The following is a 26,915-nucleotide window of genomic DNA, read 5'->3' as shown; positions in this document are numbered from 1 at the left end:
GCCCAACATCAAGCCCACTGCAAGCCCAACAGATTACAAAGGAAGCAAACCCACGGATTCTAAAATAAAAAAATTAAAAAAAAAAAAAAAAAACAGAGCACATCAGAAATCAGAATCCTCAAATCAAATCAATACATCAGAAATCACTAAAGCTAAAGCAAACCTAAAAACATCAGAAATCACTAAACTTTAGTGCAAACCTAAAAACTGAGCAACTGAGCAAGTTGAGCAGCACCTCCCCTTAGATCGGTCCAGTTGCAGTCCAAGCTGAGCAACGCCTTACGCCTCCCCTTAGATCGGTCCAAGTTGAGCAACGCCTCCACTTAGATCAGTCAAGTCCCCTTAGATCGCTCGCAGCCTCGCACATCGCGTCGGAGATCGCATCGTTGCTCGTCGTCATCGCACATCGTCGCCATCGCACAGGTATTTCTCTCTCAATCTCTCACTCTCTCTCTCTCTCTCTCTTCATCTAAAATCTGAAATGAATGTGTATTAATAGTATTATGTGTTATCATTATGTGTCTCTGTCTCTGTCTCTGTCTTTGTCTCTCTCTATATTAACTTTATCTTGTTTCTCAAAAAAAAAAAAACTTTATCTTATCATGATTGGCTGAAGCAGTGAGCTTTATCCTTTATGCTTTAACACTTTATTAATATTTTGCCTATTTTTTGACCTTTTTTTGTGGCTTTATCTCATGATTCATTGATTCTTATCCGTTGGTTGGTGTGTGACTGTGTGTTGGCATTGGTGTTGATCAGTTGGTGAGATATTAATTGCCTTTTAGTGCAATGTTATTATGATGTGTGATTGTGAAATTTTCTGATTGGCAGTTGGCTTTTGTGATTAGGGACATCAGGCAGGCTTGTCTGTTGAGTGAAGTGAGGGTAGATGGGCTGATGCGCACATGGATAAAGCAATGTAATAATTTTATGTTAGGCTAAATTAGTAATTTAATAATTAAAGCAGTGTAATTGGGTAAAGCAATGATTAATAATTTAATTAACCAATACATTATAAAAGATAAACAAATTAAATTATGTTAGGCTAAACAACAATTAATAATTTTATAATCAATGAAACAATAATATAACAAATTATAGTTTTAATAATATAACAAATTATAGTTTATGAAAGACAAACAAATTAATGAAACAATTAAACAACAATAATTAATAATTTTATTAATATTTCAAATAAATTTTGTGTATTTACGTGTTCTTTGATTGTTGTTATTGTCAATATATAAAATTTTCTTTTTATTAGATCGTGTAATTTATACTTGTTGAGGAATACCCTGAAAAAAATTTCTAAAGCCGCCACTGTCTCTCTCTCTCTCTCTTAATCTCTCTCTTTCTCTATGGAAGGTGACTACCTCGAATTAAGTCCATTTCCCTATAATTCCCTTCAATCTCCATTAGGAACCACCGGGTTCCTAACCTAAGGATGATGTGAGACGGAAGCGTCATTATGAGATTTAATAATGTCAACCACAGCTTGTGAATCAATTTCTATCATGAGTTTTTTGATGTTAAGATTTTTGGCGAGGTTAGGCCATCTCTAAGACCCCATAATTCTGGGGCTTGACCAAGCTGCAAGGGGAAAGGAAGAACTCCAGAGAATGAGAGGAAGATACAAGGTATTAGATGAGGTGGTGGACATGAGTTTGAGCCAGTCAGGAAGGTCTGGGGTGAGGAAACTCGGGGGAAGGTCATTATTTAAGAGCTCGTTCCAGATGGGTTTGACAACGGGGCAGTCTCTGAGAATATGGAGTGTGGTTTTGACGTTCGAATGGCAGAGTGGGCAGGACGCATCGGGAATGATATGTCTTTTGAGGAGTTGGTCCTTGGTTGGGAGGCGGTCATGGCAGGCAAGCCAGAGGAAGGTTTTGACTCTCGGTATTGTATTGTGGGAGTTCTCCAAAGCCATTTCCATGAATGAGGGCTAGGGGTAGAAGTAGAACTGGAGGGGAGAAGATAAGCTGAGCGAGCGAACATCGAAGCTACCATTAGGCAAGGAGTTCCAAGAAGGGAGGAGTGAAACGGTTTGGATAATGCTGCGTACGTGATTTGGAAGGTTGAAGGACAAGGTCGTGAGGTTCCAGTTGCCATGCCCCACGAGATCTCTTGCATGGAGGGGTCCTTGAATTAGGCTGCGGAGCGAGCCGTGTACTGTCCGATTATCCTACCAAAAGTTTATGGATTCTCCATTTTGAATCAGCCACCTAGTGCCCATATCACAGATGTCTTTGGTTTTTAGGATGCTGCTCCACCACTCTTCACTATAGTCCATTGACTTTTTTTCTTTTTAACTTTTCTCTCTCGCATGAAAGGTACATGGTGCAATAACCCATACCATAAAGCAATCAGATAAGACAACAAAACTGCTAACCGAGCCCATTTAGTCGTTCATGAGAAAATATTATTCCAAAATCTGTGTACTTAGCTGCACTTTTTTCAATGTAAAATATTTTACGAAAATTATTTTTTTATTTTCAAGTGTTTGTTTTCTTGCAAAATTTAGTTTAACTTGAAAAATACTTTCAGTTGACTAAAAAATTTATCTGTTAAAACTTGTAAAATATGTTACCCTTAAAACAACTGTAAAACACTTTCCATCTCTCTAACGCACAGACCCCCCACCCCCAGAATCCCACCTTCTTCCCTTTCTTCACACAAAGCCCCTCATTTCTCTTCCTCTCTTTTGCACAATTCACTGGGACTTCAACTAACAAGCGAAGGTAAGGGTGGTCAATGAAATAAGTACACCCACACACAAAATCTCTTCAGCGAGTACACACAAGGTGTATGGCAGTTTAACTAAATAATGAGCATGAATTAAGAAACAATTCTTTTTCATTCAAATGAAGAATAGAAGTCATAAAGACATCAATCCACTAGAAATCAATTACACTATATATCTTCATATTCTGTTACTTTGTACAATAAAACGTGGGGGACGGGAGTAGTAGGCTTGACTATTGAGACACCTCCTCGCACCTCACAACTGATAATATTCTTCCCTCCTATCCCTAGAAAGAATGCTGGCCCACAAGTGACCCATTACCAAGGAAAAAATAAAAACTGAAAATAAAGTACAAAATACACTCGAAGTGCCAAAATCTATCCCTAACCCTTTTAACTATCTGAACCAGCCTAATTAATTTTACAATTCTAACTTAAAAGAATAATTTTACATCCAGGGCAGTGGATGTTACAAAGGAAAAAAAAAAAGGGGGGGGGGGGGGGGTACCCTTGGAGTGGATTTACAGTGTGACATGGACTCAGTTGAAGTTTCGCTTGAATCGTTGACAAAATTTGATGCACCAAGAGAACAATGCCAAAAGAACCATGGCCTTAATCCTGTAAAAATTGGAAGGCTTGATTCTCAAGAAGATATGCAGGAGGCTTTACATCAGTAAAATGCTTCTCTTGGAGGGAACCAGAAATGTCATCAACTGAGAAAGGAATGCTGCATTCAAAAAGCATTATTAGTGGGAGTTTGGGACATTAGATGTAGAAATTTTCTTTAGCCATCTCAGTTGATTACTTCAGGAAAAAAAAAAACAAAAACGAAAGCAAAAACAAAAAAGCCTCCTTTATCCCCCAGTGTTGAGGAAGTGAGTTCTTCTGCTGAAATGCTATTTTTTTGTAGTATATTAGATTTTCTATAATGTTTTTTCTACAGTTAGAATCAAGTGCATGTAAACCTGGAATTATCATCCAACAAGAATGAGTTGCCATCATCATTGTCAGAGTCCTCCATCATTAGAATCCTCATGCTGGAGATGACCTGTACAAATAACAGTACCACATTAATAATTTTAGTTTTTTAACATAAACACCACATTAACAACTATCAGGCAGGAAATAAATATCTTTGAGCAATTTTCAATCAGAGTTTTATCAGTTTGATTTTCTTGACTTACATCTTGTGATACACTTCTAGTGTTGTAATTGTCATCCCAGTATAGCGTACAAATTCTATAAAGCTGCTGAACACTCAGGATCTGAAGACAGCAAACAATAACAAGTGAGCAATTCGAGCAATTTACAATTCATTCATAAAAATAAATTACTTCAAAATCATTATCATTCAGGAAATTCCATAATTGCATTAACTTTAAAATGATATATGCATTGTTATTCCTTTTCCTATGTTCTCTTTTTTTTTTTCCTTTCCTTTTTGCGACTATCTAGGCACTTGCTTCACTCTTCAAGCATTATTTATGCCCATGCAATGAATAAATTAATAAAAATCATATGTCAATTAAAGAAAACATTTCAATGATATAATTTAAATTGAACAATAAAATAGATTGTAAAATAAAAGAATAAAAATTACTTAAATTAAATTGTAAAAACACTGTGTAAGACCAATTTTTTTATTAAAACCAAAACTATACTAGGATATTAAAATAAATAATGAAACTCCTTTTAAGTTTCTTGAAATATTTAGTAATTAAGTTTGAATTATATATCAGTAAGTTAAATTTATTAAAAATTTGATAATGGAGTTTCACCTAAACAATGAAATAATTTTTAAATAACTATAATGCATCACATAGCATTTCCTACGGTGTGTAAACTTGCCTTGAACCACACCGTGTAAGCACATGTAAGACTCAAATTTTATTATTTTAAAAAAAAATTACAGTAGATTTTTAAAATAATATTAAGTAAATAATGAAAATGTTTTTAAATTTCTAGAATCCTTTGATAATTAAATTTAATCAAAGTAAAATTTGAAAACCTTTTGAAACTTTGGAGATAGAGTTTTACTTAGAGCAAATTATGTTAAGAATTTTAATGTATTCATAATTAAGGAGGAAAAACAAACAAATAAATATATATATAATATATATATATATATATATATATGATTGGGTTCACATTACATCTAATGTAACATTGCTTTAATGTTACACCACCAAATATTTTTTAATTGGCTGCGAATTTTGACAAATCCACTATTGGATTTCACTATCTTCGTATATTCTTCACGCTTGCAAAATATCATGGTGATCAAAGATCAATAGCCATATCATCAACCAGTTGTTTATTCAAGTTTTTATAGTTTAAAATAATGCATAAAAGATGAGTTTATGAATCGAATGATAAATAACATCTGATTGGCATGAAAATTGGAATACATGTTAAGAACGTATAGAATATGTAATCCAATAAAATAATTTTCAAAATATGAATTCAATAGCAAGTTATTGGATGGTGTAAGTGTGACATTACTTAGAGTTACATTACGTGTAACTTGAACCCAACCCTATATATATAAAGAAGAAAAAAAAGATGATGTCCACATGGTGCTACCATAGCTTATAAGACGCAACTTTAATTATATAGTATTCAATTGTGTGAATTTCACTCTCTAATTAGAGTGACTTTTTAATCAAATATCTCATTATAGTTGATGATCTTTTGATGGAGTGACTGACATTTTAATCAGATTTCTCATTATAGTTGATGATCTTTGGTGCGCAATCATGCACATGCGTGCACACATGTTTGTGTATGTGAGAGAGAGATGGAGAGAGACTTACAGGGCAGAGATCATTTTTAATTTCATCATAGGAAATTCTAGACTTCTGGTGTATAACCTGCAGAAAAAGTTTTTCTCAAATTAAGTTGACATTAATATCATCTCCATTTAGCCAAACTAATTGGTAGTTAAGTTGACATTAAAATCGATTCCATTTAGCCAAACTAATTGGTTGTTAATGCACAATCCCGTGTAGCTAGGTTGCACGTTTCTTAGATTGCTATCAAGAAAAAATTCTGATCAAAAAAATTTTAAAGTAATCACTTCATATTGTTCTACAACACGGAAACAAAGAAACGTACCAAGAATCCAACTGCCTGCCTTACGTGTTTGAGTTCATCCCATGATGAGCCAGCATACTGCAAGGAAAGGAACCATTAAACAAACAATAAAAAATAAAAAAAAAAAAACTTTTCTTATTGGTGAGTTACATATGCAAAAATGGGTCTTGAACCCATCACCTCACTCTCCACCCCATTCTTGTGAGGGGGAGAAAGGCCCTTTGAGCAAGAGCTCATTAAGTGCTGTTACCAATATCCATTAGAGAGGAAGGTGATAGTTGAAGAAGTCTGAAACTGCAGCCCTTCACTGGTAACAGTACTTACCTCTTCAGTTGCTTGGCCACACCATAGCTCTAACTCAGCCAACCCAGACTTCACGTATTCCCCATTACTGAATGTGCAGCACTCTCGACGAAGGAGAAGGCTGCAGCAGCATCAAAGAATAATGCATCTACAAGTTAACACTGATAGCTTATAATGTATACCATACGTAGAGAGAGAGAGAGAGAGAGAGAGAGAGAGAGATGCAGCGTATTTGGAGCAAGCATTGCCATTCCAAGAAAAGCCATGTGGACAAGTCCTCCTCCATGCAAAGAAATCTTTTAGAACATGTGCTCAATTATTTTAGGCACGTGCTTAATTTTTTTTCTTGATAAACTCAGAAGTTACAATGTGACTAAAACTCTTTGGTAATTTAGGCATGTGCTTAATCAATTTAGAAGTTAGTTAGACATGTTGGAATTAGATTAGCTTGTGATTATTATAGTAAGTGACAAATTCATTTGCACATGTACTTGGGAATAGTTATTTAGTTTTTTTTTTTTTAATAAGTGTTAATCAGTTATTATGATATCAACACTAACTCTTCGTTGTATGAATAGCCCTGCTATTAAAGGTAGCTTTTGATAATTGAATGAGAATTCAGTCTTTCATGACTTGCGTTTTGAGATGAGGAATACCTCCCTCGGGGTTGTAGATTACCTCCCCAACCACCAAAACAATTAGTTTCACTCTTTCTTTGAATGTTGATGTTACTACATTAGAGAGAGAGAGAGAGAGAGAGAGAGAGATGGACAGCAGAACAGAAATTTACCTATTAAAGAGCTGTACATTAATATATGAGAAAATCTGACTGAACATCTTCTGAACAAAAACTGGAGGAACCTGAAACACAACCGACCACAAGTTCATGGTTCATCAAAATAAAAAAAATAAGTTATTCATTCAAAAAGTTGCCTGAAGTAATTCCATACAAAATTTTCTTTTAATGTACAAAGAAGCCTATTAAGGCTATCAATGATAAGGTGCCAAGGACTAGCATGAGGACTATTGCTATTAGACCGTCCAGATGATTTTAAAACACTTCCTCTTGACATTCTGGGTGCCTGAAATGTCAGATAATGGATAGCTGGTGTTAGAAAATTGCTACACTGACATAGCTAACCAAATTAATGGACATAGGCTAGCACAGAACCAGTCAAAGTTGAAATTTTACCACTCAATTATTGAATGAAACCCTCCAACAATGACAACATTTTAGGCAAGTAATATACTGTTCATAAAACTCAAATGCCAAGCAGTGATACAAAATCAAACCAGCAAGCATAGCTGGCATCTTCACCACCTTGAGCAACAAAAATATACAGAAAACTACAACAGACCCACCATAAAAAGTCATTCCATGTTTATAGCTGGGTACAATGTAAAATGAAAATCCAGAGTAGGAAAGGAGAAATATAATACAAGAGGAGAAAATTCAGCTTCAGCGCAAAAGCATGTTAGATCATGGGATGCTAACTCTCATAATCACACATTGGGTTCGTTTTATTAGGCATTTTGGGGGTTTAAAATAGCGTTTTTGAAACCCAAAATTCTGCTTTGCAACCACAACTTCTTATAACTTTTTTATAAACGCTCATTTTAAACTCAAAAACATAGTTTTTTAACAGCTTATACAAACACACCCATTATATTGTGTAAATTCTAGAAGTTATCAATCAACAAAGGCAGCATTAATCATTTGGAAAAGTTTAAGTGAAAGGCCATCACAACTGAAAAGTTTAAGTGAAAGGCCATCACGACTGAAAGAATATTAAAACCATGAAACAATTTATTTTGCAGGTTTAGTGTTGGAAAATTGGGATTCATTATACCTGGATACAAGAAGAAAGCAGTGGTGACAAGTCCTTCTTGACATTGTCTCGAATGATTCCATACATCTTTTCCACGTATGCTATAAGCTGCTCCTTAAACAGCAAAGCTGGATACTTGGCCTCAACATGGCGCACTATGTCAATTGGACCAACAGAAAGATTGGCAGAAGAAGAACGGAAACCCTGGGGAAAAAAATTATTGATTATATGATATTTTTGCACACATGTTAAAATTCTACACACAGAAGTACGCATATGATATATATATATATATATAATCATCTCAGTACTTGGGTCATTCTCCCAAATAATGATGTCGGGGTGGGAGGCTTCCGTGCTGCAGTTCCACTGCCGGCTTTTAAACTCCGTTGGAGCAAGAACAACAATGTACATGTGTTGGTTAGCCAATAAGCCATATGATCATTGTTATCCTGGCTCTGCAAGAAACATTAAAACAAGCTCAAACCGTGTTAGATAAGTTCATTAAAGTCGATAAAATTTTCTTTTTTTTTTTAATTTTGCTTGGGAGGGGGACTGGCTGGGTAGTGGGGGCTATAGAAACACCATTTTATTACTGGTTCACCTCAAAGAGAGAAGAATGTTTTTGTCTTCCTCAAGCTAATTAATTGAAACTGTTAGCAATATAGCAATTACAGATCGAAGATTAGTAGCAAGAATATTCCTCAGACTACCCTCCCACAGTTTGCCACAACACATTTCTGACCTCTACATTATCCCAGAAAATTAACAAAAATTTGCATAAGGTTGATAAACTTACCTCTATTGCAGAACCAATTAACTGAACTAGGCGATCAAATACACTTGTTCTTTCTGCTTCAAATGATCTCCAGTGAAGAAGACATTTGTAAATGGTAAATGCTCCAACCGGTTTTCCTTCACTAAACCCAAGATCTTGTGTCACACATTTAATAAGAGCATCTACACTCTCCTGCACCAGAAACCAATATCAGAATTGGTCCATTTAATCATCACACCAAAAATAAGGCAAACCATTAATTAATTAATTAACAAGCATTCAATTTATTTTTTGTTTTGATAAGTAATCAAGTGCATACATGCTGCCTTTCAATTTGGGATTTCCTGAAGGACTCAGTACCAAACTTTTTTGCTGGCACAACACTCTGTGGTTCCTGTAGAAATAGAGACTCTCAGGACTATATAGCAAGGGTAGATAACAATAAGTAAACAGTACATAAAAGTAACTTTTACTGGTTTTATTTTCCTCACTTACATGATGCCCATTTTCCAGAGGTGTTGGAATTGCTAGATGTTCTGACATTTTTCTAACAGGTGAATTTGACAATGCTTGATGACGCAGAACTTGGTCCCCAGTTTCCATGTCAGAAAGTTTTTCTTCAAGCCTAAGCAAAAATATAGGCAATAATTTAAATAAAATTAATCTTTAATTAATAATTCAAAAATCAAAGCATAATAGCTAAACCCAAGCTAATCAAGAAGAAATCCAATTGACCCAGCTTCCACAATAATTCACACTTTACACCAATTGATAGCAGTAGAAACTTGCGGCAAGAACCTTTGCATGGACGTCTTCAATTCAATTATCTTTGACTCTGCATCCAAAGCTTGCTTCAACCGCTCTTCACTAATCTTGTTTGTTTCCTCGTATTTCCTCTCTGTTTCATCAATTTTCTTTTCCAGAGAATTTACCAGAGCCTACAAATTGCAAGAGACAGGACGATATTATCAATTATGAGCAAATGCTTACAACCCACATCCACAAGTAAACATTTAATATGCCTCTGCTTAAAACCCAAGGTTTTTTTCAGAAACAACATATACCAGAGTTTCAGCAACCTTACCTTGAGCTGTTCATTTTCAGCAGTAAGCTTATTAACTATTTCATGATCAATAACTGGAACCTCCTGCACAATTGGAGCTTGTTCAGCTGCTTTCTTGGCAGCCTCGAGTTCCTCAATAAGCAGTGTTTTAGCTTCTTGAAATTGAAGTTGTATCTCTTCCAGAGCAAACTGCAGTTTTGTGTTTTCCTGTGTTTTGGCTTCTTCAAGGTCAGCCTGCATCGATTAGAAACAAGCCACACCAGATAGCTTTAGAGTTTACAGAGTCACCAGATAAAAGAACACCACCTTCTAAATATATGATTAGAAACAAGCAGTTAGCATACTTTCAGATCGTTTGGTGTTACTTGGGTTTAACCCAAGAGGGTTATCGATTTATTGTCAGGTTGGAGAAATTGGTTGGGAAAGAATTCTTCGAATATTTGGAATTTGGTATCACATTGTGTGTTGTGGAATATTTGGAAGGAGAGAAATAACCACATTTTTGAGTAATCAAAGCTTTCTGGGGACAAGCTCCTGGCTTTATTTGCAGAAACTTTGCTTGATTAGTCACATGAGTGGGGATTTACTTCTAGGGAATCCATTCCGCTGTTTTTAGATTCCCTTTACTCTTGTACATAATTTTCTATTTTCTTTTTATTGCTTGTACATATTCTCTTTACCTACTTCATTTCTTTAATGGAGTAGTTTTCTTTTAATACTATTTTTTCTTACCTATCAAAAATATATAAATAAAGGTAGAAAAGAACCATTTGGAGTAAAGATAAATGATGCACCAAGGTAGACAGAGGGCCTTCTTTATTTTTATTTTTTTTTTAGGGAACATAATATGAAAACATATTTTTATATGGGAAAACCAGCCTGTTGGTTTTATAAGATATGCAACTTGCATACATTAACAGATGTTAGTCTAAGTTCATATTAAGAGTGCATCCTTCACACTAAAAACTTCAATTGAACATCAATATTGATAGAGACTACTATATTAACGTATCATTGGAGAACCATCAATCTCAAAAACTTAAGCAGTTAGGAAGCAAGACAAAAATGAAAATCCCACTGAGAAACAAAATGACACTGATAACCTCACCCCCCCCCCCCCCCCAACGCACTACCAAATAGAGGGATAGCCAAAAATTGAATCAATGACCTCTCAAACAAGGCTCTAACACCATGTTGAAACCGTCACTTCATTTTTTTGACCTACACAGCAGCTTTTTACATTTAAGCATGCATATGAACTTTTTTTTTTTTTTAAAAGAGAGAAAATTCCACCTCAAGAGAGTGCCCTTGAAACTTAACTTAAAAGGAAGCCAAAGCATGCACCAAAGAAAGGGAAGAGAGGGGGGAGGAGTTGAAACCAAAGCATTCATAGCAAAACCTCACATGCAATTCAATTCCTCCCAGTGTTCATTGTGATGACAGCTAATTGAAAATTTGTGTATTAATCAAAATAAAGAAAATTATTACCCTCATTCTCTTCTCCAATTGCAGACGCCAGGTCAGTTCTTCAACTTGCTTTTCTAGCTTATTTTTGGCAGCTTGGAGAGCACCAGTCTCCTTAGCAGCCTGTGGACATACATTTAAAACCAAAAAAATAAAAAAATAAATCCTCACATAACCACTGAATGCAAGGTGCGCACAAGCCACAAGGAACTAGAGTATCTGACTTTTGAAAAATACAAACTTGTCATTCAAGACCTAACTATAAGATAAGAACTTGTGAAGATTATAATAAGTAGAATGAATATTTATATAGCACATGAATATCTTATAAAACATTGCCACATAAGAAGATTTTAGAAAACATTAAACTAACAAGCATGCCCTCGCCAAGCAAAGAAAGAAAGAAAGAAAGAAAGAATTCATCACCATTTTAAGTTTTCGTAACTCTCTACGTGCAACCTTTGCTCTCCAGGCACATTGCGTGGCAATGGCTGCTTTCTTTATCCTTAAATAATGAAGACGGGCCAAGTATCTTCGGCATTGACTCTGTAACAGACATGAATTGACATAGAATCATAGAGCATAATCTACCTTAAAAAAAAATTAATTTATAAAAAATTTTACTAAAAAAAAAACTCTCAAACCAAGTGACAGTTATTAAATAGCATAATAAATGCACCCCACTTCAATTCTTCCACTTTTTCCTTTATTTAGGCTTCTTTGGATTCTTGGAGTTTTAAGCTTTACAAATTAGTATTTATTCTTCTTTCCCTTTTTCTAATTTAAAGGAGTCCCCCGTATACTTGCCTCCATAGATAGAGCCCCTATGCAACTTAATGAAGCCCTTTGTCAGCCAGATAAGTGAACAATAAAAAGTGCCTTGGCACAGTAAAATACTCAAATCAGCTAATTGATGGAAAAAGTAGACCTTTTAAAAAACGGTGGTTCACACCAGAAATAAGGGTGAAATGAGGCTGCTTTTGGTTATCAATTTCCTAATATGTCACAAGTTTGAATGTGCAATGTTACTGCCAGTACATGTCAAGATACAGCCTTGAAAACTAAAATATCAAATGTGGCTTTAATTGCAGAGCTTGAAGATTGCACCCTGAATTATGTGCCACCAAAACAGAACACAACATGAATTTTAATCATAACATAAAGAAGAATCTAAGCACATATCTAACACCTAAGCCATATGGAACAAAAATATGGTAATAATGGTATACACTTTCTTTTTATATTAAATCCCAGCCAATGGTTGTATGCTCCTTCATTTACTTATCTTGCTTTTTCTGATAGGTAGTAAGAGATTTTAATACAGAGGGAAGTTCTAATGCACAAAGGATATACAAAAAGCTCATCAAAAGATTAAAATTTTAAATTTGAAAAAAAAAAAAAAACAAAACAAAAAAGGGGTGGGGGGGGAAGGAAACATGGGTAGCTGAAAGCAAGCGTCCAATCATACAATTATCACAGAATTAAAGATTGAAGCTCAAGTGTTGAAATCCCGACACCGTTAAAAGTTCCATTATCCAACTTTCTCTAAATAGTACACAAGGCAAAGAAGAGTCATGTTCCATACCAAACTGTTACGATGTTGTCCAAACAATCCCTTTGAACTAAATTACAATTCACTAGAAAAATTAAAAAATAAAAATAAAAAGAAGAAGAATACAAAAGACTACAATTCACAACTGATGAACAGAGCAATAGATGGTCAATTAAGTGGCAACTGAATATAGTGTTCCACAGCCAGAATCTTACCAAAAACAGTTGTCCAAAAAAAATAAAGAGCGGCCTCCCTGAACTTTGCTATACTGTACACTCTTCCAACAAAATTACTCATAACTAGAGAACCTATCCACACCCATACTCATTAAGAGGTCAGAATATGGAAAGCCCAAAAAAGAGTTTCAATTTCCCAGCCCTATGATGCACAAGCAAACTTGAGATTCCATCAATAGATCTTCTGAAGATCTACTTAATAAAATAAATAAAAGATCTTACAAAGATACCAAATAAAAAACTAATAAAACCATCCTTATCCTCTGCTATTTAAAACATATTAGAAAATAATTCTTTAATACAACAATCCCACACCTAGTATCACGCCAAAAGTTCCCAGGGAAAAAAAAAAAAATGTATCACAGGATTCACCGCAAAAGCAGTAATCTTAGACTTTCCCCTACCACAAATTTGACATACTTAGAATACTTCTCCTAAGTCCTAACCTGCCCAAATACAACAAATATGCCACTATCACTCACTCATCCAACTCCTAATTACATGGTCTGCTAGCCTTCTTGACAGCTTTGATAAAGTTCTTGGCTTTTTTTTTAAGGTAATAAAAATTGAAATAGAAATGCCAAAACAGAACCCAATAACAGAGGGAAAATACAAAGAGGCATCCCAGAAGAGAAGGGGAAAGGATGGTAAAGGAAATTAATAACATCAATAAACTTCTTGCTCACATTGTTCAAATATATAGATAAAACAAAAAAAACAAAAAAAAAAAGAGAAAGCGAACTCTCAAATGATAATTCTCTTCTGAACAAAAGATGAAATTTACCTGGATAATAATGGCAGCTCTTGTCTGCTTCTTGAACTTAAGCTCGTTACGAGCAGCCATCCCACGCACACCACTCTGTAGAGAAACAGCTGAAGAGCACAAATTTTTATAAGCATTCCTAACAAGATACAAGCGACAATGTTTCTGAATTCTCATAGAAGCAGCTTCCCTTCTCATGTTGTCATACCAATGGCGTGCAATTTGTCCTACAATCAGCTCAAAGAAATCACATTATTAAGTTGTACAATTAGCCCGATTGTTAGTCAACAAAACCTCAAGTGAATACTCTCTGAATCAATTACCAAGATACACATAAGTAAAACTACACATTACCTCTACACAAGGCTTGTATTTGTATGACAGACAGCCGTAACAAGATGAAAGTTTTACGACCCAAATATGAGCGAACTCTTCTTTGGATAATGCTTGCTGATCTTCCTAGGACCTCACTTCTACAACCATCTAGCTCTGCCATCTGACCTGCTCTAAGAAACACTTTCGTTTTGCCAATCTGAAAAAGTAATAAATCAAAAATGTTCTACATGAGATATATACGAGGATTTAGGATCATGTGTGACTGCAGCCCACAACAGCATTAATGCACTAAGTGGTATATTTTAACGGTGGCTACTAGTGGCAGTACAATGATACAACAAAAATCCAAAACCAATGCAACGAGGGTCTGCCAAGCATTTTCAGTACACAGGCATTTGCCAAACAACACAGAAAATGAAAAAATCAGAAATTTGTTATCAATTAATTGTTCAAGCAGTACATAGATCACTGAACTTATGAAAATATACCTGATAGCCTTTAAGGTTCACCTTCTCAAGAAGCCTCTTGCAAGCAGTGACCTCATCATAGCTTACAATGAAGAAGAACTAAAGTTAGTGGAATAAGAATCAAACTCCATGCATTCAACAAATGAAATGACAAAAAGAGGTACCTTCCGTTCAAAACATCAGCTGCCAGGATGCCAAAACGACATAGAAAATCATCAAAAGTCTTTCTGGTGGGATATCCAGCACAACTGATCCTAATTGCCTCCATGACTCCCTGAAATATGACATTGCCAAGCCAATGATGCAAGTGCTTAGAGAGAAAAAGAGGAGGGGATTGATTAGGCAGACCAAAATATTGAACTTACCCCACAGCGAAGTTGCTGCAAAATGTTATTATTCTCAAATATGGCAGGCTTGAGAAGGTTATTTGGCTTTACACAACGAATGTAGTGTGGCTCAGTGGCACTCAGTGTCTCTAGCAAAGCTTGCAATTGTTGCTGTAGTGAACATTATTTATGAAAACTGAAACGCATATGGGAAGAATTTAAATTGCATTGCACAGACATAACAACGGAAACAGACCTTAAACCGGGAACCTATTGATGAAAACTTTGATGATTTGGAAGATTCTTCAGCTAGAGGTGGGAACAAGCCTGAAACAAATTGGCACTTGGAAGCGCTCAGGAGTGCTTGATGCTCTGCAACAACATAATCTTTATTCTTCTCCAGGAATAGTTCAGTTTGATAAGTGACCTAACAAAAACGTTTCCCCCCATTAAAAATATATTACAGTGAATTACATTCTTCTTGGTATTTCAGGCATGTTATTATGTGAACCAAAGTGAACTTCAGATACTTACATCGCCAGCATAATGACAAATGGTGAAATCACTACGTGACAACTTTGGCTTGCTAAAGCGTTTATGGTCTTTAAAAGATTGGTAGAGTTTTTGTGCAAATGTCTCATTTGTTGATCTTGGAAACATACTACAAAAAAATAAGAAGGGCTGTGTCACAATCACCCAAAATATATACAATGAAAAAATTTTAAAACAAATAAATTCGAAAACAGTATCACATGGACCAAACAGAAAATGCTTCATAACCATAGAAGACAAAAGGGAATAACAGTAAATGCATCACTGTTTTATCTTCTAAAACATACCAAGCCTCATCCAGAAGAGCAATGATGCCACCCGGTTTCTGGATTACAAAAGCACATGTTAGAGAAAAATTAAACACACATTATGCCATTCATCAAAGCAGTTCCCTTTGATCCAACAATGAAAAGAATTGAAGTGGGGTAACAAGCATAAAAGAGGCACAAGAACAAAACTTAGATGGACAAGTAAGACTCCATTGCACAAGAGAAATTACCGTACAGCCAACATGGAGTTGTGATAAAATAAAGCTTCATACCATGCATGCATGCGTGTTTGAACTCTTACTGAGGCAACCATACAGCCCCCATTAGGTAAATAAATCAAAGTACCAAAGTATTCTGCCTTAACATTTGATCATACAGAAGGATCATTTCCACACAGGAAAAAAAAGCACAAACCCAACCATCAGAAGTCCAATTTTTTTGTGCAAAGAAAGAGATCTTCAAACTAGAATACAGAAGAGAACCATGGATAGTGGAAAAGTGTAGCATACTAGCATCAAGTACTAGCAACTAGTGCATTAGCCACAAATCCTCCAATCATAGGGCCTGAAAGGGCTTGACTAACAAAAAAGAAGAAAACCAAAGAAATCAGAAGGATTCAATAAGAAATAGAAAGTGGGAATATAACTTTCTGTGTCATCAAGAAATATTATACATATTAGAAGTAAAAGATTCATTTCAAAAGACAAAACAGGTACAACTCACATGTGCAGGAGGCATACAATTTTACAAATGGACCCTAAAGAGCCAAAACAAAAATTTGATAATATTTAGAATAAAGAGTAAGAAGAAGAAAAAGAAAAGAATCCTGAAGCACATGCCAAACCAAGAAACAATCTCAAAAACAGAAGATTAAGCTTATTGCAATAGAGATCAAAACCAATATAACTTCGACTCTTTATCTTTCCTGCAGGCACACCACTGCAGCAAAGTCACTGCTTCCACATTGGATGGCAAGCTAAAGCAATATTTAGAACATCTGGCAGTAGGGAAACTTACACACCTTTTCTAGGAGATCAAGAACATCCTGGTTATCAATGAAATCTATATAACTCCAGTCAATTTCTTCTTTTGTATACTCTTCTTGCTCCATTTTGAAAACATGCTGCCAAACACATTATTGATGTCATATTAAGTTAGAAGTAATTTAGATATCCAGGAATCCTAAAAACCAGTAATCATATTTCATGCTCAAACCTGGTTGAAATGTTGCTGCAGTTTTTCATTTGTCAAATTGATACAAAATTGCTCAAAGCTGCACAGAGACAACTAACATTTTACAGACTGCAAAACTCAAAATAGGACCGAGAAATATCACACTATATAACTATGACTACATATCTACACAAACACAAATAGCCATCATCCAAACAAAAGCCAAAAAGTAAGAAGAAAGCAATGACGCAAAATTGTCCTTGTAGGAGCATTTGAACAAGTACATCAATCAGCACATATAGGGGTTGTCTAAAAGAACAAAAAATATGGAGTCATTGAATCAACAATAATGCTTTTTTTTTTAATTAGTAGTACCAACAATAATGCATCAAGGCCACAAAGTTTAAATGTCCTAATTAAACATCCCCAATCAGATCAACCACTGGGATTTCAAGCCGTCCTTTGCAACAAATTAACCTCAGTAAACAATGAAAACAAAAGCGTACCGGTTAAGCACCTGTTTGTCTTGAAACTCTCAAATCCATAAATATCAAGAACCCCGATCAACTTCTTTGAATGAGGATCTTGACCAATAGAATTATTGATCTTGTTCACAAGCCTGGGTCAACAAGTGTTCGGAACGTTATTCTCACCAAAAATAAAAAGGAAGATAAATCAATGGATTCAATTTATACTTCATGATGGAAGTACTGAAGCTTGTAGAACCTACCAATCAAATAACCTTGAATAAACAGTTTTTGCCAAAGCATCCCTACTGAGAGCTGCAGACTCCGGATCAATCCACTTTGTTATGGTCTCATCCCGTGTCACAATCACACGTTTGCATAATGAGTCTTCAAGAAACTTCTCATCACACCTAAACAGAACTTGCAGATTATGGATTTGCATTTCAGTTCTCTAGACATTATACTTCAAAATTTATCACATACATGAAAAGTTCAGCTGCCGTTGTGAGATGGAACCGAGATCTGTCATCTTTGGGTTCAGAAGAATCTATTTCTTTCCCCTTTGCAAACTCAACATTGCCCAAATGGAGTATTGCAGAAACTACTCGGAATATTGCATCCTGAGAACAAAAAAAAAATTAGTGGAGATTTCATATAAACATTTCCTGTCAAAAAACTACCCAGACATAGTACCTGCTCATCAGAACTGATCCCAACACCATCCATAGCTCTTCTAGTTGCAAGGTACTCCTTAGAATCATCCACTCCATCCAGCTCATAGCAATTTGATTGATTTAAATAATGGAAAATTCTTGGGTTTCCCAATTTGTACTTCTCAACATCCTGATAGCAGAGGCACAAGGAAACATGTGGATGTGGGAACTCCAAATTACTATCAAATATTTCTATCAGGATTGAAGAGAAACCAATCAGGGAACCAACTCGACATAAAAAAATAATAGTAATGGTCAGTGTCTCATATTTTATATGAAAATTAAGCAATAAATGTCACTAGAGCACTCTTCCATACCAGATACGGAATCAAAGGGAACCTAGGGTCCAACACCATCCAACAGATACAACAAATTTTAGCATGAACTCTGGTGCTATGAAACTCATTGGATGCATGAGTAACTTCCCAATCCAAAAAAAATCTAGAAGAATCTTTCAAAATTTTATAGCTATACCGGTTATTTTCGCTTTTCCCATTTACCTGCCTTGCAAGAATCAGATCACTCATCATTTGATAATTGTTCGTTATGCGAAGGGAAAACTTTTAGGGGTTGCTGATAAACTTGATCAATCAAAGCTTGATAAATATAGCTCTCTCATTTCTCAGATTTGAGAGGGAGCTCATTCTAGTGAGTCTAAAACTAGCACTCTTATGGATTAAAGGTTCAACATGAGCCATGCAACCATCCAAGGAAATTTGAAAAACATAAATCAAATAACAAAGGCCTTCAAAAGTTCTACTTGTCTCAAAATTCAAGTAGATGGGCAACCTGATGTAGGATACTAGAGGCTCATTAAGGCCTTTTTTTTTTTAAAGGCAAGCTTGGAAGCTGAAGAATCTTGTTAACATTGATTTCAATTTATAAGGCCTAAGTCAAGACCTCGAAAGGCTATTCTAGATCTAAAAGCATGGTCAAACTCCTTGGAGTGTCCTTGTCCAACACACGCCTGAATGCCTTTTCTTTTTCTTTTTTTTGAATGCCTTTTAAACCATACATTGTGATAAAATGAGATAAACACCAAAATTAAACACATATTTCTGTTGCTTATGGGCCCATATAATAATTTCACCACTATTCATATAATTTTACCTTGTAAATACTTTTTATTTTTCTTGTAAACCAAAATTTAACGTAATATATACCTAAAATACATAATCATAAATTAATTAATTTTCACATCCCTTTATTTATTTAATTTTGACAAATCTTATCAAAAAAAAATTAATTGTCACATCCCACCATATCTTGACCTGATGTAGCCATATTCATATTATTTCATACCATATCCAGAGTCCATGCTTCCTAGTTCTAGATAGTATCAAGTCTTATTTTTATGGTTTTCTGTCATTAAAAGGCTACTTGCTTTCTCAACCCCACCCCTCCCCCCCCCCCCCAAAAAAAAAGTCTTTTTTTTATATTGTACTATTTCTTATAGCTTGTTTGGATGGAAGGGGAGTAGAGGATGGGAGAGTAGGCTAAATTACCTGGTTTGGATGTTTTTTAAGGGAGGAGGGAGAGGGATCTGGAGTGGCTTGGAGGAATTCTAACTATTTCTAACCCCTTATTGTTAATTCTCCCAAATTGGAGAAATTTGGAGGGAGAGTAGAGCATAGAAATGCTTGACCAAATGAATTACCAAATTTAACCTTACCATATTAACAAAATTACAAACTATGAAAATGCTAATTATTTCTCTCCCCCTTACTTAATTTTAAAAACATCCAAACAAGATGGAGGATAACCATTCCCCTCTACTCTCCTCCCCACTACTCTCCTCCCATCTACTCTCCTCTCCCTCCAAACTTCCAAACATAGCTTTAGTTTTAGAAAGGAAGGGTACTTGGGGAACTTCCATATTGTCGGGACATGGCATGTGATTGTGGCCCATAGAACCTATTATAACTAGCTTATTTTATCTGGTCTTCTATAATTTTTAGCTTGGTTTTAGCACATCCTGTACTGGTCCTAAAATCTAATAGGATCGGGAGTACACGAAGCCTATATATATTGAAGTAACTCTTAGAATCAGAAAGAACTTTTATTAATAAAATCTCAGCCAAATTTACTCTCTTTTTAATGGAGAGACTCCTTTTTTGGGGGGTATGTAAAAAGAAAGTAATGACCTAAAGGAGACTCCATTAAAGTTCTTCTAGATGAATCCCAGAATACCTTGGTGAGATTCTGCAGTTATATCTTTCTTTTTCCTTTCTTTTTCCCTTTTTATAAGTAATAAATCTCTATTAAAATAGAACTATCCCATGTATATAGGTTTTATACATAAGGTGCTCCAAAATAATACAACATTATAGAGTTACAATTTGAAAGAGAGAGTATTAATGAATTTTAAAATGAAATGGGTCTCAACAGAGCCTAGAAAATGAGACCATTCAAACAATTATATTATAAAACTGATTTCAGCTAAACAACGGAGACTTCCACACTGTCAAATGTACAATGATTCCACTCCCTCCATAGGGTCCACAATTGGCAAAAAGGAGCTAGATTCCAAACAGAGGAAGAAGTTTACCAAACTAATTCCTCTAACCTGAAAGTAGTTCAAAAACACTCTTTTCTCTTTAAATTTAAGCCACAGCCAGCATTCATCTTAAACATTTACCAAGCCTCAAACCACATGAAGCAAATTTTATAAACCCCTAACATAGCCAAAACAAATTAACAAAACAATCCCCCCAATAAAGATATTTGCCACACAGAACACTCTTCAGAATGAAACACCATGAGAAAACTAATTAAACAATTTAGGGCATTAAAAACACCAAAATCAGTTAGGCAATTTTTTTTTTTTTTTTTGATAGCTTTTTTTTTTTTTTTTGGTAAGTAATAAAATCTTATTAGCAAATTCATCAAGCACACTGGGAGTATACTAGCTGAAAGTTAATTGATAGTTCTAAAATTACAAAGATCAATAAGCTCAAAGAAGTTTGAAATCAAAAAACTCCCCGAAGCTCTCATCCACTCTAGCAGAGTCTTCAAAAATCAGTTAGGTACATTAGTGATTGTTTTGGTTGTAAGCTAAATCAGACGCTTTCAAATGAATGAGTAAAACAATAAAGATCATGGAAGCAGACTCCAATTTCTCCATGAATACAATTTCTCAATGAATACAAATTCTATTACATGCAAGAAATCAGTTTACCTCTTGCGGTGCAGCACAAAGCATATAAAAGCAATGATAATTTCGTTCAGGATCAGAAACTTGACAAACACGGGATCGTTCTAGTAAATAAGTTCTGATGGCAGCTCCAGAAATTTTCCCCCTTTCATTGAACTGAATCTCCACAAACTTACCAAAACGGCTGCAATTGTGTTAAACCAAACAGAATACATTACAGATCATAGAAATACAAAGGAAGATATATTTATACACATGCACATACATATACATATATCTTCGTGTGTGTGTGTGTGTGTGTGTGTCATTTGAGAAATAGGTTTCCCACCTTGAATTATTGTTTCTGACTGTCTTTGCATTACCAAATGCTTCTAGAACAGGGTTGGACTGCCAGACAAAGAAGAAAAAACATGAATAGACAGAATTTGTCGCTGGTACAAGATCCATTCCCAAGAAAAGGCGACATCTCAGAATTCAACATCAGAGGAATCAACTTTAAGACCATTTGTTTGGACGAGTAAACATCAAATAGATTTGTTACCTCTAGGACTTGCTGCTCCACAGACCGTCGGCCATCGGCTGTAGCTTTCCCTCCCATATAGGCAAGATAACGCATAAGCATTTTTGTACTTTCTGTTTTACCAGCTCCACTTTCCCCACTAACCAAAATTGATTGGCTAATTCCCTCATTAATCATCAATCTGCATTTACAAATTTTTTTATTCGTTCAGCATGCTAGATATACTGAAGCACTCCTATAATTTTGGCAGGATATGACAGATACCTGTATGCAGCATCAGCAATAGCAAAAGGATGTGGGCTCAGCTCACCTATAGCGGCCCCCTTATACTGTTCCATCATATGATTATCATATAAATGAGGTAGCCTTCTAAAAGGGTTCACAGCTATCAATATATTTCCTGTGTAAGTCTGGAAACATCATTAGCAAGTTTAGCTTTGTATTCCTTAACTGTCATAGATATTCTTTCTGACAAATACATGAAAGCTACATAATTCAGTGTTGATAGCAAATAACTGAACTTATCCACACTTCACAGACATGATATAAATATATAAAAAAAGCATGCAAAACTAAGAAAAAACACAAAGCATCTGGTCTTAATAAACAACCAGTCATCAAAATGTATACTCACAAAACACGGAGACAAGGGGGGGGGGGGGGGGGGGTTATAAAACTTCTGATTAATACTCACATATATTTCATTTATATCATAGCGACATCTTAAGTTCTGCAGAACCCCTGGTTCATGCAGATAAGCCAGCCTTGTCATGTCATCAACACCACATGAAGGAAATTCAGGATCCTTTGGATAGACATTGGATGCTTTAACCACAACCTACAACACAGAAATATTAACCCTAAGACTTGATCACAATGTTTTTATATTTGGTAATTAGAAAAAATGAAACAACCACAACCAAAAAAAAAAAAAGCAACGCAGGCACTATACTACCTAAACATACAATGAAGGTTCTGTTAATAATACATCAATGGAAATTTAGAACCAGATAAAGAAACAATCAAATGAACTTTGAACTTCATAATTTTGAAGCAAATATGTGTTGTTATCAAAATGTCAGGCAAAATAAGTAGAATGAAATATGGGGAACAACCATATTTTCAGGATCATGGCCTCCCAAGAGAAAAAATGAAAACCAATTCCTTTGTACAGAGATTTCAGTAGTAGCACTTCCATTGCACTGGAAAGATGATAGGCCACATAAAAAGACTTTTAAGCAACATTTCAAAGCTAATTTCTAACTAACAAACAAAACTTTGATGGAGAATTTAGAGTCAAATTTAATTCTTCAAAAGTAATAACTAATAAGCTGACGTAAAATTTCGCCATAACATGTAAAAGCAAGGCTCAAACACCCCCAAAATCTTAACATATCTAATAGCATGTCAAGTGCCAAATATCAAGCCTCACTAATAGACATAAAAAATAGTAAAATAGACTAAAATTTTCCAATCAACAAAAATGTCAATATATCAGAATTTCAAAGGTGAACTGATAATGAAAAAATAGGATCAAAATATGGATAAATATAGACTTGTATGTGTTGTACTTCTTTGTATTGGTACGGTATGTGGGAGGGGGAAGGGGTGGGAGCAGGTGAATATACATATACATATATACATGTGGTTGTGTGTGTACATACATAAAATCAATTCTTTGTAAATCCAATTTGCTTTTTTTTTTTCAATGGTAAGTTACGCATGCACCCAATGGGTGTTGAGCTCACCTCACCCTTCATCCACTCTTATGGGAGTACCATTTGAGCCAAAGCTAATTGGTTAATCAAATCATTATTCATCATTCATCAATCAGGAAAGAAAACCTCGTTTATATTCAAGTGGGCATCATTCACTTAAGGTTCAAAAGGCCCATCAAAGGCCCTTCTTATTTTATTTGCTAACAGCAACAGTCCTATCTATGCTAAGAAAAGCACATATCCTAGCATTCAAGTTGTACAATGCATATCCAAGAGCATCCAAATGCATTTCCAAATTGTAAAGAAATTATACTTTAGATCTAGATGTTTGTGTCTATACTAGAAAGAAAGAAGGTAAGCATGCTAGCATTTTTATAATAATAATAACAATAAGTAAAATTTCATTGATTAAAAGAAAACAGTGACACCCATGTACACAGAAGGAATACAACAGGAACACAAAAATCAAACATGAAAAGCGCAACAATCAATTAAATCAGGCATGTATGCCAGCTTTCATGCTGTGTCCAAATAATACCTAAGAGCATCCAAAAAGAATGGGCTACATTTGAAGTTTTTGAGGAAAAAATACTTCCAAATTTGGATGAACCTAATATCAACAAGGAATAAAAGTTTTAAATGAAAAATAGTTCTTCATCCTAGAAGCATCCATGCTAATTAGGATGCAAGATTCCCACATGCCTATAACTTTTAAACTTTTTATAGTCCCAAATTCAATCATAATTTTCATACAATCCACTCCTACATAATTATCCTCTATGGCTTTGCATGCAATTTTTCCCAAAAGAATGTTTGTTAAGTGTAGTTTCCATATGATGTTCTACACAATATTATAGTAAATTGTGCGTATATTGAAAATGTTGAATATATGAATGATTAAAGATAATATAAGCAACACAAGAAGTTCATGATAGAAAACTTACAATTCCATTCTGAAATCTCACCTAGGCATTTCAACAGTCATAAATTATTTTTCTAACAAAGAGTTTGTTGTGTGTATAAATGCTACATCTAACATTTCCTAGACTTTCAATGAAATTTTGCAAATGAGCTCTAGTTCAAATGGCACTTCCTGCTCCTACAGAAGTGAGTGGAGTGTGAAGCCATGGGTTCAAAGCCCACTAGATGCATGTGTAAAGTACCAATTAACAGAAAAAATTCTAATAAGTAATAACACAAGCCAATGAAATCAAACATTTTTACACCATAAACACGATATCCAAATTTCTAGTGCAATAAATTTATATTGATTCTGAGAAGGAGCACTCACTGTCCTCCCCGATGTACAGGTTATTTTTATATCTTCATTATTAACTTCATCAACTTCACCATCTATCCAAGCTGCCTCAGGATCCTCCACCCAAACATGGGATCCAATCGCAAAATTGGATTGAGCAACCTGATTAGTCAAGTAGATCATCAGCACATCTATCAAACAAATTGTAAAGATAGTGCATCTCCAAGATGAACATGGACATCAAATATGAGTTCCATGTATTCAAGCAGATATGTGAGGTTAGCAGCAAGAGAGAAACCACTAATTATACTGGAATCCAGTTAAACATAATACTAGAGCACACTGCACACCTCTGCCTCCCCTGGCCAAACCAACAAAAATACGAAACATAATTCCAGCAACGGTTGATCAAAATCAAACAAGATATTCATCAAGACTATTAAAAAAAAAAATTAAAAAGGTACCCCACTAAAATTTTTCCTTTCTACACATCTCAGTATAAAATTTGCAAAGACAAAATTTAAATAAAACCAAATACAATACGAAGATATGATCATCTAAAATCAGGTAAACCAAACTATAGTGTGATTTCCCATGATGCAGTTTTCATCACCTTTTTTTTGGATGAATAAGATGATTTTATTACCAAAGATTACTAAAGATATACAAAACAGAACATAGACCAGAACAAGTAGCTAAGCCACAACCAAGGAAGCAAGCAAACCACCATACCAGAACTACCCAACCCAGCTACCACCCAAAAAATAAAACCCTACAGTTAACACACTAAACAAACCAGCCTAAATCAACCGGCACTACAAGTTAATTCTCAGGTAAGAACAAATTTTCTTAACTCTAGCAGAACATTTCTCAGGAACAAAAGCACATTCTCTCCTTCTAACCTCATTGAGGAAGTTCAGCACTTTAGTGCTAATACTTCGAATAAATCAACCTTTGAAGATGTCCTAAGCGTTTATAGCAACACCCACCGCTTCAAGGAAACAGTAGTTGAACACACTCTTGCCACATTTATCAAATCCAAATATGCATTGTTTACACAACTCCCATTGATATATAAGATTTATCAAATAGAAATATGAATTGCTTACACAGCTCCTTTCAACGATAAGCAGTCAATTACACCAAATGCTATCCGAACCGGACAGATTTTTTTTTTTTTTGAAAGACTAAACAGCATTATTTGTCAGAACAAGAAGAATAGAAAAACAGCAAAGTTCGATGTATTAAGTAGAGAGAACTGTCAGCACGAACCAAGCTACAAATTCCAACACTGTAAATTCCTTAACATTGCAAACACACACATGTCTGAAAATTTCAAACCAGGGACAACAACCAAGGCATGTACGTATGAGTGTATATACTTGAAAAAATTCAACTTCATATTTCTTCCTTATTATCAAAATAGAGGTAGAAAAACAATGTACCATTTTGAGATCTAAGGCCGAGGCTGAGCTAATAAACCCTAAATTCGCTCAACAACAACAACCACCTTGCAATGTGACCATAACACAGAATCCACAAATTTCGATCCAAAATGTCAGCTCAAATCACCACAATGCACGAGTCTTTTTAGCTCCGCTCTCTCCCTCTCTCTCTCGCTCTAAATGTACGGACTTCAAAGGAGAAAACCGTAACCGTAGGGAAAAATGAATGAGACAATGCCGTTGCAGAGGGGCTAAAGGCTCAACAATGGCTGGAAGAAAGAAGACTGGGGATCAGAGCAAAACCAAACCTTCCCTCTCAGCAACTAATTTGATTTTCTTTCCCACCTTATTATTTTCTCGCACTTTCCTTTGCTTTCTCTCTCTTCTTTCTCGGCTTTCTTTCTGTCTCTCTCTCTCTGTTTGGCTTCCCTGTCAAAAAACACAACAACGTGAACGCGTAAACTCAACATTAAAGTCCTCACTTCCAGATTTGCCCCCTAGACTTTTGTTTTATTTGCGGATACTGCCATCTCTGGAGCTACTCGTTCTGTTACGTTGGACCGTAAAGGTCTAAAATCTTTCCAACAAAAAAAACTAAACTAAAAATTTTAACTGCCCTCATTATTTAACTGGATTTAGCTTACCTTTGGTGTTACCGTTCGAATGATTTAAGCCCAATCTTTTTTTTTTGGGT

At 35.1% G+C, this 26,915-nt stretch overlaps 1 protein-coding gene across 3 annotated transcripts; it reads right to left on the bottom strand.

The window, feature by feature from the left end:
- Positions 1-2,831: 2,831 nt before the first annotated feature.
- On the bottom strand, positions 2,832-26,662 carry LOC142624478 (myosin-6-like). Of its 3 annotated transcripts, none has more exons than XR_012842337.1 (38): positions 26,222-26,662; positions 24,810-24,938; positions 22,495-22,638; positions 22,065-22,210; positions 21,822-21,981; positions 21,609-21,667; positions 21,305-21,464; positions 18,107-18,256; positions 17,897-18,033; positions 17,677-17,823; positions 17,464-17,565; positions 16,989-17,046; positions 16,795-16,896; positions 15,792-15,829; positions 15,487-15,613; positions 15,209-15,379; positions 14,992-15,123; positions 14,791-14,900; positions 14,648-14,708; positions 14,178-14,355; positions 13,845-14,050; positions 11,699-11,818; positions 11,297-11,395; positions 9,830-10,042; positions 9,544-9,683; positions 9,241-9,370; positions 9,065-9,139; positions 8,767-8,937; positions 8,279-8,425; positions 7,989-8,171; positions 7,089-7,220; positions 6,929-6,999; positions 6,160-6,286; positions 5,857-5,913; positions 5,556-5,612; positions 3,927-4,007; positions 3,708-3,790; positions 2,832-3,469 (listed from the first exon to the last, which is right to left on the bottom strand). XR_012842337.1 is itself a non-coding variant. In XM_075798050.1 (38 exons), exons 1-38 carry the CDS (start codon positions 26,222-26,224, stop codon positions 3,355-3,357), a joined length of 4,494 nt encoding a protein of 1,497 aa, XP_075654165.1. In that variant the 5' UTR covers positions 26,225-26,662; the 3' UTR covers positions 2,832-3,354. The 3 variants fall into 3 exon arrangements, 2 of the variants coding, with proteins under 2 accessions (XP_075654165.1, XP_075654166.1); XM_075798050.1 differs by having other exon boundaries at positions 6,160-6,259; XM_075798051.1 differs by lacking the exons at positions 24,810-24,938; positions 26,222-26,662 and having other exon boundaries at positions 6,160-6,259; positions 22,065-22,200; positions 22,495-22,619.
- Between the last annotated feature and the right edge of the window lie 253 nt (positions 26,663-26,915).

This window comes from Castanea sativa, chromosome 2 (assembly GCF_040712315.1).
Source record: "Castanea sativa cultivar Marrone di Chiusa Pesio chromosome 2, ASM4071231v1".
NCBI classification, from domain to species: Eukaryota; Viridiplantae; Streptophyta; class Magnoliopsida; order Fagales; family Fagaceae; genus Castanea; species Castanea sativa.
This window is presented reverse-complemented; position numbering and strand designations above follow the sequence as displayed.